At 40.0% G+C, this 13,935-nt stretch overlaps 1 protein-coding gene across 28 annotated transcripts in view; it reads left to right on the top strand.

Moving 5' to 3' along the window:
• The window catches only part of slc8a3 (solute carrier family 8 member 3), a 485,451-nt gene that overhangs the window by 394,155 nt on the left and 77,361 nt on the right, over positions 1–13,935 (top strand). The window contains exon 4 of one of the 28 annotated variants that reach the window (XM_059954832.1): positions 9,855–9,873. The exons of 25 other annotated variants lie outside the window; for them this stretch is intronic. In XM_059954832.1, the coding sequence (XP_059810815.1) occupies positions 9,855–9,873 (19 nt within the window). Of the gene's footprint in view, positions 1–7,870; positions 7,892–9,854; positions 9,874–10,996; positions 11,028–13,935 lie in introns of all 28 variants that reach the window. 2 more of the 28 variants (XM_059954770.1, XM_059954813.1) reach the window with 2 other exon arrangements.

Here is a 13,935-nt window from a genome sequence, read left to right as displayed (position 1 = left end):
ATCCCAAAGGAAATTGCAGTGTCACAGTAGCATTACAAGTGCACAGATATACAAATATTAGAAGTAAAGTAAGAAAAATTGTTAAAAAATAGGTTACCTCAAACAGTCTAACAGGAGGGGGTCATCACTTCCCCGGCTATAGGTTGACTCATTATAGAGCCTAATGGCCGAGGGTAAAAATAACCTCATACAGTGCTCTTTGCAAGTCATATTTTAGATTTTCCAGGCTTCAAGAGTAATTGTCAAGTAATTAAAGTTTAGAATACAATTATGAAGTAAAATTTTATGAAACAAGGGTGACCATTTCAGAATATTATACAATGAGAATAGTTTGTTTGTACTGAAAGTTGTTGTCTTTGTACTGATGGTGGAGATTACTTTGGAAAATGTTGTATACAACACCTTCCGTTATTTAACACTATAAACATATTCCATGGTTTCCAGTTTCACAAGTTAATGATGGTGATCACTGATGGTTTCTTCACCTCACAACTACACTCAGTGGCCACTTTTTTAGATACCTTCTCTACCCAATGAAGTGGCCACTGTGTGTACTTTGATGGTCTTCTGCTGCTGCAGCCCATCCACTTCAAGGTTCAACATGCTCTACATTCAGAGATGCTCTTCTGCACACCACTGTTGTGACATGTGGTTATTTGTGTTACTGTTGTCTTCCAGTCAGGTTGAACCACTCTGGCCATTCTCCCCTGACAAGGCATTTTCACCCACAGAACTGATGCTCACTGGATGTGTTCTGTTTTTCACACCATCCTCTATAAACTCTGTTGTGTGTGCAAATCCCAGGAGATCAGCAGTTGCTGAGATACTCAAACTACCCCATCTGGCACCAACAATCATTCTGCAGTCAAAGTCACTTAGGATCCATTTCTTCCCCATTCTAGTATTTGGTCTGAACAACAACTGAACCCCTTGACCATGTCTGTATGCTTTTCTGCATTAAGTTGCTGCCACGTGATGGACTGATTAGAAATTTACATTAACAAGCATGTGTTCAGGCGTACCTAATACAGAGACAAGGTGAGTGTTTCACCTTCAGGCAGTTCCTTTGTTTACTCCAAGTAATCAACAAAAAGCAGAGAAGCAGTGGTGCTCATTCTCAAGACCTTAAAGCAATAATCGTTCTTCTGAGACACAGAGGTAGTTAAGTTTCAAAAGGTTATGCAGAGGCTGGGAGGTTCAGATCACGGAAGGTATGCATCTTGCATACCTTCTGTAAGAGAAGTGCTCAGGAGATCAAATGTCAACTTTGGAAGCAGAGAAGAAGAGCTAGGCAGCACTTCATATGATAAATTATTCTGTAACTGTCTAAATCACAGGCACAGGATGTCAACATTGCCGTCATAACACTCTACCTCATACCCAGTGAGAATAATCTTCACTGGCCCTTCAGAAGAAATATTTCTTCTTTATCGAAAAAGGCAATAGGAATTATACATTGGTGCAATAAGGAGAGAAAGAAGCAATTTTATTGCACATAGGCATAAGCTTTATGTGTCTTCAAAAATGAAAGGAATCAAACATTTAGCGTAATAGTTTAATATTCCATTTTCCGTAAATAAAGCTGTGCCCAGGGAGCAGCTTATAACTTTGGCCAGCATGTGGGTGAAAAATGGAAGTCAACAGTTAGAAGACCTGCTGTTAAACTCAGCAGAATGCTTGTGATCCTTGCATGAACTGTCTCTTTCAGCTCCCTGTAAATAACACTCTTCATGAATTCTTGTCCAAAGCTTCAGTCAATGCTACAATAATCTAGAGATCTGGAGGTTTGCTCTTGTGAAACAGGAGTTCAGATCCCATCGTTGTAGCATAGAAATACTGTACATTCAAGTATTTTAGTAAGTTTGAAATAAAAACTAGTGTCAATAGGGATGATCACGTTAGACATAAAACATTTATCTGGTTTATCAATACCTTTTGATAAAAGTAATCAGCCATCTGTTACCCGGGATTGGCCATGAGCAACACAATGTTCAGCATTTTTGACTTGTAGGTACTCTTCAGTTAATAATCATCTTGGGATGATCAGCAAATCCCCTGCCACTGACATCCATTGCAAGGATGCATTTTTCAGCTGCATATTTTACAAACGTACAATGTGCATAATCTGTGGTGGAATTATTTGTATATTCATTAATCTTGCTCACCAAGTACTGATGAGAAATTTATATTGCACTGCATAAGACCATAAGAGTATGACATCAGTGGCAGAGAGGAGGGCGCTGAGTAGGCTACGGTCAATCATGGAAAACCCTGAACATCCTCTGCACAGCACCATCCAGAGACAGAGAAGCAGCTTCAGCGGCAGGTTGCTGTCAATGCAATGCTCCTCAGACAGGATGAAGAGATCATTACTCCCCAACGCCATTCGGCTCTACAATTCAACCACCAGGGGCAAAACATGTTAAAGTGCCGGGGTTAGGACTGAGCTTAAGTCACCACTCAATGCACTTTAGTAAACTATTTAAAAGCTATTTATTAATGCTTTTTGGGAGGGTGATTTTAGATGCATATCATAATTATACTGAGTTAAATACTGTATGTAATTAGTTTTGCTACAATAAGTGTATGGGACACTGGAAAAATGTTGAATTTCCCCTTGGGGATGAATAAAGTATCTATCTATCTATCTATCTATCTATCTATCTATCTATCTATCTATCTATCTATCTATCTAAGACATAGGAGTAGAATTAGGCCATTTGGCCCATGGAGTCTGCTCCACCATTCAATCATGGCTGATCCTTTTTTTTCTCCTCCTCAACCCCATTTCACAGCCTTCTCCCCATAACCTTTGATGGCATATTGCTAGTGTCTTCTGCAGTGAAGGTTGATGCAAAATCCTCATTTATTTCATCTGCCATCAACTTGTCCCCTATTATTAGTTCTCCTGCCTCATTTTCTCCAGCAGTCCTATATCCATTATCATCTCTCTTTTTTTTGCATACTTGTAAAAGCTCTTACTATCCACTTTGATATTATTCATTAGCTTGCTTTCATATTTCATCTTTTCCCTTCTAATGATTCTTTTAGTTGCTCTCTGTAGATTTTTTAAAACTCCCCAATTCTCTATCTTCCCACTAAATTTTGCTTTGATGTATGCCCTCTCTTTTGTCTTTACAATAGCTTTGACTTCCCTTGTCAGCCACGGTTGTACTATTTTACCATTTGAGTATTTCTTCACTTTTGGAAACACATGTCCTGCACCTTCCTTATTTTTCCCAGAAATGCATGTCATTGCTTCTCTGCTGGCATCCCTGCCAGCAGCTACTTCCAATTTACTTTGGCCAACTCCTCTCTCATACCACTGTAATTTCCCTTGCTCCACTGAAATTCTGCTACATCAAACTTTACCTTCTCCCTATCGAATTTCAAGCTGAACCCAATCATATTGTGATCACTGATTCCTAAGGTTTCTTTTATCTTAAGCTCCCTAATCACCTCCGGTTCATTACATAACACCCAATGCAGTATAGCTGATCCCCTAGTAGGCTCAACTGCTCTAAAAAGCCATCTCTTAGGCAATCAACAAACTCACTCTCTTGAGACCCATTACCAACCTGATTTTCCCAATCAACCTGCATGTAAAAATCTCCCACGAGTATCATAACATTGCCCTTTTTACATGCCTTTTCTATTTCCTGTTGTAATCAGTGATCCACCTCCCAGCCACTGTTGGGAGGCCTGCATATAACTGCCATCAGGGTCTTTTTACCCTTGCAGTTTCTTAACTCGACTCACAAAGATTCAACATCTTCCTAGTGATCTGATGCCATCCTTTACCAGTAGAGTCATGCCCTCTGCCTACTTTCCTATCCCTCTGATACAACGTGTAAACTTGGACATTCAGCTCCTAACTAAAACCATCCTGCAGCCACGATTCAGTGATGGCCACAACATCATACCTGGCACGTTTATTTCTAAATTAATGCTTTGTGATTAACATTGTGAAATTAGTTTGAACCATAGTAAAGTTACAGTATTTTAGTATTTCAGCATTATGTAATTGAGAGGTTTTTTTTGCAGAACTAAAATATTTCTTTTATTCACCATGAAGAGATTTAATTGCAGTCTTTGCTGTATTATTGTTCAGCAAAACCTACTAGATTTACGATGCAAGAAGGAAAACCAATAAGACTGTAGTTCAGGTTCTGCTTGGAACCAGCAGATCGCTGCTTCAGAATGATTGATGAGCTAATAGCTGGAACATTACTATGTCTATCACTGTACCAGCAGTTGAACAACCAATGAAGTGTTACGTGGTATAATGGGTCACTGTGGTTCTGTTCACTACGAGGACATAGTTTTATTGCTCACTTAGAAATAGCTATCCTTAGCGATTATGTAAAGTAAAATGGAGTTATCAGCAGCCACGGAGATGTCACGCATAGAAGGATTTATTCCAAAGCTTTTAGTTCTATTATGAGCAATTCCTTGAAGCAGAGATGTGCATATAAACCGTGCCCCAAGAGGACAATGTGAAGGAAGTCATACCACAGCCAACGTACTGACCTATCAAGGATGCTACTAAAGTTGTTAGTGAAATGTCATATGCTGGAGTATGCAACCATACTTGAGATTTAATCTCAGAGGTGATTTGTTTACTTCATAAGATGGACCTCAAACAACATGAAAGAGAAAAGGCACCCTCCATGCACTGAAAGTAGAGTCAGCTGATGCTGGTGAGGATTCCTCTGCAGGACAGATGATGAATGAGAAAACACTTGTTCAAATTGCAGGGAAGGATCAAATATTCCAGCTTAAGTCAAATATCAAACAATGCAGGGACAGTTTCAAGTTCCCTACAACATATTGTACACTGTTGATTGATGATGTAACAGAGAGTTAATAACCAATTGTTTACGGCCATTCAGTGTATAGCAGTGGTCCATGCAGTGTGAATGCCGTAGATAGTTATAAAGAATGTTAAAACAACCGGAATAGGAATTTATTTACTGCCTTTAAGAAAAGTACAACTTGCAGCTTTCAAGTATAAAAGATGACAAGCATTGCTGATATTTTTAAAGTATTGCCTGGATCATTTGACCTTTTGCTTTTTTACAGCTGTAAAAAATCTCCTGAACCATCTGGTTCAACTTTTTTTTCCACTTCCTACATTCCACCGATTAAAGTTCTGGTGTAAATACCTTTGTTAAGCTATTGAATTCATTATTAAATAATGGAGAATACAATGGGAATTGTGCATTTCTGCACTCAGTAGTTTTATTTTAATCTGACTTAAAAGCTCATTCCCCAGGATCAAGCAGGATGATGATCACTGATTGGAGGAATAAGTACAAAAAAAAAAGCATAAGATAGAAACATGGTAATGTAGTGGTTAGTACAGTGCTTTACAGTACGGGTTCATTTTCCACCGCTACCTGTAAGGAGCTTGTACTTTCTCTCTGTGACTGTGGATTTCCTCCAGGTGCCCTGGTTTCCTCCCACAGTCCAAAGACATACCTGTAGGTAGGTTAATTGGTCATTGTAAATTGTCCCATCATTAGGCTACAATTAAAATTGGGTGGCAAAGGACTGGAAGGGCCTGTTCCACACTGTATCCCAATAAATAACTAAATCAATCAATCAATCAATCAATCAGTCAATTAGTAGCCTTAAGGTGAGCACATGAAGGATTATGTGAGCAATGAAGCACAAATGGAAGATTGCAGAGGAGGGGATTTCAATCAGGTCCATTGTCCAAGGATAAAAGGCAGGAGCAGGTCAGGGTAAAGTAATAGAGCTTTGACCAGCAACCAATCCGGACATCGGATCTTTGAAGAAAAGGGGATTTCAATCAGGGTTCATACTTCATGCTAGCGAGGCTAGAACTAGGAAGATTATGCGGTTTAATACATGACTAAGGAGTTGGTGTAGGAGCAAGGGCATAAAATTTTTGGATCTTATTTTGGATTTTTGGGCATAAGATTTTGGTCTCTTCCAGGGAAGGTGGAACCTGTACAGAAGAGGCGGCTTGCGTCTGAACTGGAGGGGGACTGATATCCTAGCAGGAAGGCTTGTTAATGCTGCATAGTGGGGTTTAAACTAGAGTTGCAGGGGGATAGGAACCAGAGTGCCAGAACAGTTAGAGGAGAGTTTGCGATGGGAGATGTTGCTAAGACCTCAGACAAAGTTAGGAATCAAAAGGTTGAGCACGGTGTGACTAGTGCCCTGAGCTGCCGATACTTCAATGCAAGAAGTCTCGTAGGAAAGGCGGATGATAGTGCTGAAGATGAGGTAGCTGGTTTACAGACAGAGACAATGTGTAGTGAAGAGGGGCTGTTGATAGGGCAAAACTGCAGTTGACAAAATGAGTTGCAATGTAGAATGTGAAGAAAATAGAAAGGGGTGAATACAGGACTGAAGGTGTTGTATCTGAATGCACAGTGTACAGAATAAGGTAGATGAACACAGCACAGTAGCAGATTGGCAGACATGATGTTGTAGGCATCACTGAACCAGGGCTGAAAGCAGATAACAGCTGGGAGTTTAATGCCTGAGGATACATATTGTATCGAAAGGACAGACAGGAAAGCAGAGGGGGCAGCGTTGCTCTGTTGGTAAAAATGAAACCAAATCATTAGAAAGAGGTGACATAGGGTCAGGAGGTATTGAATCGTTGTGGTTAGAACTAGGGAACTGCAAAGGTAAAAAGACCCTGATAGGAGATGTACAGAGACCCCCAAACAATAGTAGAATGTGGCCCACAAATTACAATGGGAGATAGAAAATGCATGCCAAAAGGGCATAGTTACAATAGTCATGGAGGACTTCAATATGCAGGTAGATTTGGAAAACAGGTTGGTGCTAGAGTACAGGAAGGGGAATTTCTAGAGTGCCTACATGCTGTTTATTTTAAGAGATGCGCATGTTTGAACACACTGGAAGATTAACTTCTGGGTTGGGTGTTATGCAATGAACCACAATTGATTAGAGAGCCTAAGGTAAAAGAACCCTTAGGGTCAAGTGATCATAATATGATCAAATTCACCCTGAAATCTAAGAAGGAGAAACTAAAGTCAGACATATCAGCATTATAGTGGAGTAAAGGGAATTACAGAGGCATGAGGGACAAGTTGGCCGGAATTGATTGGGATGATGGCAGAGCAGTAAAGGTTGGAGTTTCTGGAAGCTATTTGGAAGGCACAGGATATATGCATCCCAAAGAGGAAGAAGTATTCTAAAAGAAAGACGACACAACCATGGCCAACAAGAGAAGTCAACATAACAGCCAGAGTGGGCATATAATAGAGCAAAAATTAGTGGGAAGTTAGAGGACTGGGAAGCTTTTAAAAAGCAACAGAATGCAACTAAAAAAGTCATTAAGAAGTTAAAGATGGAATACAAAGGTAAGCTAGCTAATAATATTAACAAGGATACCAAAAGTTTCTTCAGATACATAAAGTGTAAAAGATAGTCAAGAATGGATATTGGACCGCTGGAAAACGATGCTGGAGAGGTAGTGATGGGGGACAAGGAAATGGCACATGAACTGAATAAGTATTTTGCATTAGTCTTCCCGGTGGCAGACTCTAGCGGTATGGTGGAAGTTGCAGGTGTCAAGGGTCGTGAAGTGTGTGAATTTACCATAACTAAAGAGAAGGTTCTTGGGAAGCTAAAAAATCTGAAATTAGATAAGTCACCTGGGCCAGATGGTGTATACCCCAGAGTTCTGAAAGTGCTGACTGAAGAGATCGTGGAGGCATTAGTAATGATCTTTCCAGAATCACTAATTTCTGGAATGGTTCTGGAGGACTGGAAATTACAAATGTCACTCCACTCTTCCAGAAGTGAGAGAGACAGAAGAAAGAAGCTATATGCCAGTTAGTCTTAGTCTTATGGGAAGATGTAGGAGTCGATTGTTAAGGATGAGGTCTCAGGGTACTTGGACCACATGATAAAACAGGCCGTAGTCAGCATGGTTTCCTCAAGGGAAATCTTGCCTGACAAATCTGTTGGAATACTTTGAAGAACTAGCAAGCAAGACAATGGAGAATCGGTTGACTTTGTATGCTCGGATTTTCAGATGGCATTTGACAAGGTGCAACACATGAGGCTGCTTAACAAGCTACAAGCCCATGGTATTTCAGGAGAGTTTCTAGCATGTATAAAGCAGTGGCTGATTGGCAGGAGGCAAAGTGTGAGAATAAAGGAAACCTTTTCTGACTGGCTTCCAGTGACTAGTGGTGTTCCACAGGGGTCTGTGTTGGGACCTTTTTTTTACATTATATCTCAATGATTTGGATGATGGAATTGATGGCTTTGTTGAAATGTTTGCAGATGAAATGAAGTTAGATGGAGGGGCAGGTAGTTTTGAGGAAGTAGAGAGGCTACTGAAGGACTTGGGCAGATTAGGAGAATGGGCAAATGGGCAGATGGAGTACAGTGTTGGGAAGTGTATGGTCATGCACTTTGGTAGAAGAAATGAAAAGGTTGACTATTTTCTAAATGGAGAGAAAATACAAAAAAAAAGAGGTGCAAAGGGACTTGGGAGTACTTGTGCAGGATTCCCTAAAGGTTAATTTGCAGGTTGATTCTGCGGTGAGGAAGGCAAATGCAATGTTAGCATTCATTTCGAGAGGACTAGAGTATAAGAGCAAGGATGTAATGTTGAGACTTTATAAAGCACTGGTGAGGCCTCACTTGGAGTATTGTGAGCAGTTTTGGGCCCCTTAGAAAAATATGCTGAAACTGGAGAGGGTTCAAAGAAAGTTCATGAAAATGATTTCAGAATTCAATAGCTTGTCACATGAAGAGCATTTGATGGCTCTAGGCCTATATTCTCTGGAATTCAGAAGAATGAGGCATGACCTCATTGAAACCTATTGAATGGTGAGAGGCCTTGATAGAGTGAATGTGGAGATGATGTTTCCTATGATAGGAGAGTCTCAGACCAGAAGATACTGCCTCAGAATAAATGGGTGTCCTTTTAGAATGGAGATGTGGAAAAGTTTCTTTAGCCAGAGAGTAGTGAATCAGTGGAATTCTTTGCCACAGGAAGCTGTGGAGGCCAAGTCTTTATGTATATTTAAGTCAGAATTTCATAGGTTCTTGATTGGTCAGGGCATGAAGGGATGCGGGGAGATAGCAGGAGTTTGGGGCTGAGTGGAAAATTGGATGAGTCTTGATGAAAGAGCAGAGAGACTTGATGGGCCAAATCCTATAGCTTGTGGTCTTATGGTCTTATATCCAAATGACGTAGTCATTGCACAGGGTAGAGCACTCAAGTTACCTTCTGCATAGAAACGTGGTAAAATCCCTGGGGAGCACTGGATCAAGTCAAGTCAAGTTTTGTGAAAGGAAAATCATGACTGACGAATCTTATAGAATTTTTTGAAGATGTAACTAGTAGAGTGGATAGGGGAGAGCCAGTGGATGTGGTATATTTAGATTTTCAAAAAGCTTTTGACAAAGTCCCACACAGGAGATTAGTGTGCAAACTTAAAGCACACGGTATTGGGGGTATGGTATTGATGTGGATAGAGAATTGGTTGGCAGACAGGAAGCAAAGAGTGGGAGTGAATGGGACCTTTTCAGAATGGCAGGCAGTGACTAGTGGGGTACCGCAAGGCTAAGTGCTGGGACCCCAGTTGTTTACAATATATATTAATGATTTAGATGAGGGAATTAAATGCAGCATCTCCAAGTTTGCGGATGACACGAAACTGGGCAGCGGTATTAGCTGTGAGGAGGATGCTAAGAGGATGCAGGGTGACTTGGATAGGTTAGGTGAGTGAGCAAATTCATGGCAGATGCAAATTAATGTGGTTATCCAGCTTGGTTGCAAGAACAGGAAAACAGATTATTATCTGAACGGTGGCCAGTTAGGAAAAAAGGAGATGCAACGAGACCTGGGTGTCATTGTACACCAGTCATTGAAGGTGGGCATGCAGGTACGGCAGGTGGTGAAAAAGGCAAATGGTATGTTGGCATTCATAGCAAAAGGATTTGAGTACAGGAGCAGGGAGGTTCTACTGCAATTGTACAAGGCCTTGGTGAGACCGCACCTAGAGTATTGTGTGCAGTTTTGATCCCCTAATCTGAGGAAAGACAATCTTGCCATAGAGGGAGTACAAAGAAGGTTCACCAGATTGATTCCTGGGATGACAGGACTTTCATATGAAGAAAGACTGGATCGGCTAGGCTTATACTCACTGGAATTTAGAAGATTGAGGGGGGATCTTATTCAAACGTATAAAATTCTAAAGGGATTAGACAGGCTAGATGCAGGAAGATTGTTTCTGATGGTGGGGAAGTCCAGAACAAGGGCTCACGGACCGAGATAAGGAAAAACTTCTTCACACAGAGAGTGGTGAATCTGTGGAATTCTCTGCCACAGGAAACAATTGAAGACATTTAATTGGCTACATTTAAGAGGAAGTTAGATATGGCCCTTGTGGCTAAAAGGATCGTGGGTATGGAGAGAAAGCATGTACAGGGTTCTGAGTTGGATGATCAGCCATGATCACACTGAATGGTGGTGCAGGCTCGAAGGGCCGAATGGCCTACTCATGCACTATTTTCTGTGTTTCTATGTTAAGTTCATTGTTGTATGCACAAGTACAACTATGCACTCATGCAATGAAAAACTTGCTTGCAGCAGCATCACAGGCACATTGCATTCAAGACAGAACATTCACAAGAAAAACATAGATTAAATGTAAATTATACAAAGATGTACCAGTTGGTAGGTTAATTGTCCATTGTAAATTGTCCCATGATTAAATTGCTGAGCAGAAAGGGACTATTCCAGGTTGTCAATAATTATATAATTACATAATTAAGCAAGAACACAATAAAAACAACAAGAAAGAAGAGTAGAACAAAACAATGTAGATTTTAACTCAGTTTGTTTGTTCTTCTCAGTCCTATGCTCTTCCATCCTTCCAAAATCAGTGTTCATTTGATTATGATCCAAGAGCAATTAGATATTTTTTCCTAGGCCAATTAATTCAGATTGTTTCTGCCTCATTTCCAGTTTGATTGAAAAAAGCAACCCTTCACCTGAAGCTTTCCCTTAGTATCACTGGAAATATTGAGAAACGATGAGGACTAATTGATCGTTGTTAGAGGAGCCATGCAGGAGGATATAACTACAGCACTAACCTAGGCAAAATTATGACCAATCTAATTGAAAGATACAATTTGCTGAGTTATTTCTCATATTTGCATGAGGTTTCAAGGTACAGATACTGGTTAGAGTATAGCACATGCAGGAAAAAATAATCTAATGGTTTGTCAGAGCTTTCATCAGCCTGGCCTTCAGCTGTTCAGCTATAAAATATATTCCACAGTGTATACCTGTGGGCAATGCTGTCACCCTGTTAGTGGAGGTGCTGCCTCACCACTATGGCAATTGAGGCTCAATCCTGACCTTGTGTGCTCTTTGTGTGGAGTTTGCACATTCTCCTTAGTGTAAGGTGAGGGGCAGAACCATGGAGCATTGATAGGAATGTGGGGAGATTAAGGTGGAATGATTGTAACCAACTTGTTGATTCGTATGGAATCAGTTGGCTGAAAGTTTTGTTCATGTGCTGTGTGAGTTGATGACTCCGTGAATTATAGAATGACATTACCGGGAAAGCATTCTGCCCACTGTGGTAGAGCAAATGGGTGCCAAAAATTAAGTACCATTCACTTGCTCCTATTCTGCAAGATGTGTTTTCTCCATGCACTTCTCCAATGCGTTTTCATTTTTTTAATCATATCTATTTTCATCACTATTATAAGCAGAACTTTTCTGATAATTCTTTGCAGACTAAATCCTTTGCCAATTGTTTTAAAGCTTCACCTGCTGGCTTCCGTAATCCATCAACCAAAACATTCTGTACGAGTTTAATCTTTCAAGATTTTGACATTGCTTTCAAATGTTTTAACCTTTTCTGCTTCCCCACTATTATGCTAACTTCTAATGAGTTGCTTTTGGGTTTCTTTAAGTTCTTGATTGTCATTCTAAAATGGAGGTGCCCAGAACTGAATGTGTCATTTTTAGCACAGGTTCCTTCATTTTCAACTCTGTGTCCTCATTAATAAAACCAGTGGTCTCATGTGTATTTTTAACAGCTTTTCCAACATCCTGCCACGTTTGAAGGTTTGACTGAATGCAACCCCAAATTATGGTCTCCTCTCATTATTTTTACCAAACTACACAACCATTCCCAACAGTAGGTAGCTTCTGTCACACAACTGCTCATCCACAAGCTTGTCCACATCCTTCTAGAAGTTCATTTCTACTTCTCCTTACAGTTTACCATTGTCAACTGCAGGCAGAGAAAATTATGCCTTGCATCCCTGGAATGTGTTGATAATGTACATCAGAAACAAACAGGGACTCATAGTGACTCAAGGAACATGGCAATTTTTTTTTCATTCCAGCCTGTTAAATACGTGATAGAAATCAGAGCCCACACCTTTCCATTCTCCTCTACATTGTCAGAGGTGTGGATTTCTTTTCACTTACTTGTTTATTTCGACTCAGGCTTTGTTGGCAAGACCAGCATTTATTACCAGTCCTTAAATGCTCTTAAAAAACGGTTGGTGATTCATCTTCTTGCACTGCTGCATTCTTACTGGTGAAGAGGCTTCCACAGTGTATTGGGTGAAGAGTTGCAGAATTTAGATCCAACAGCAGTGGAGGACTGGTGTTATACTTCAGGTTGGGATGGTGAAGGAACTAGAGGGGAAGCTACTGGTGGTGGTGTTCCTCTGTGGTTGATGCTTTTGTCATTCCTGATAGTCGAGGTCATGGGTTTAGAAGGTATTGTCAGTTATTTGACACCTCCTCAAAAGGAAGGGATATAAGTCTGTTAATTATATACAAATCAGTCTCATCTAGGTATTAGGAAAATATTTATTGACAAAATTCTAGAAAACCCTAATCAAAATAAACAATCAAATAAAGACAAACAGGTAAAAATAAAATAGATAATAGAACTATTTCCCTCCTTGTCTATAGATTGAGAATCCCCACTCAAAATATATGGGGATTCCATTGTCATATCAGGTCTGGCTATGGTAGACTCCCATTAGCTGATTTCCCAGCATTTCATTCAGCAGCTCTACTGCTGGAATCCAGGTGTAGTAATCTGCAGAGAGTTGTAACCTTAGTCAGCTCCATCATGGGCACCAGCCGCCATAGTGTCCTGGATATTTTCAAGGAGCAATGCCTCAAAAAGTCGGCATCCATCATTAAGGAGACCATCACCCAGGACATGCCCTCTTCTCATTGCTACCATCAGGGAGAAGGTGCAGAAGCGAGCAGGCACACACTCAACGATTCAGGAACAGCTTCTTTCCCTCTGCCATCTGATTTCTGAATGGACATGAAGACTACCTCGCTACTTTTTAAAATTTTGATTTTTGCAATACTTAATTTATACATTTTATATATATATATATATATATATATATATATATATATAAACAAATTTCACAACTTATGCCAAAGATACTGAATCTGATTCTGATTCTGACAGTTGAGAATATCAGCAGAGCACATATTTAGATGCAAATATACAAAAGGGTTCTTCTCAGTGTTTTCAACCCACAGTCTCCACTAATTTCAGAGAGATTTAATGTCAAGCAATACAAACCTAATTTTGCACCAGATTTCATCAGTTTATCAAAGTTTAATTAAATTTGACTCCATTTGCTTTATAGCTTGGGGATAAAGGTGAGAATACCACTAATGGCTTAGAACTGGATAGCTTGAAACAAGCACAGAAAATGCTGCAAACACTCATCAGGTGAGGCAGCAGATTTAGAAAAAGCGACAGGGTTAATGTTTTTAGTTCTGATTATCATAGAATCCACTAGACCTATTGAGAGTTTTCATTTTTTCTGTTTTATTTATTTCACATTTCCAATATCCGCAGCTTTTTTAAAATTTTAATTTACTGAGTAATTGAACATTTGCCA

Source organism: Hypanus sabinus, chromosome 2 (genome assembly GCF_030144855.1).
Source record: "Hypanus sabinus isolate sHypSab1 chromosome 2, sHypSab1.hap1, whole genome shotgun sequence".
Taxonomy (NCBI): Eukaryota; Metazoa; Chordata; class Chondrichthyes; order Myliobatiformes; family Dasyatidae; genus Hypanus; species Hypanus sabinus.
The sequence above is the reverse complement of the archived record's forward strand: the minus strand, read 5'-3'. Positions and strand labels throughout refer to the sequence as shown.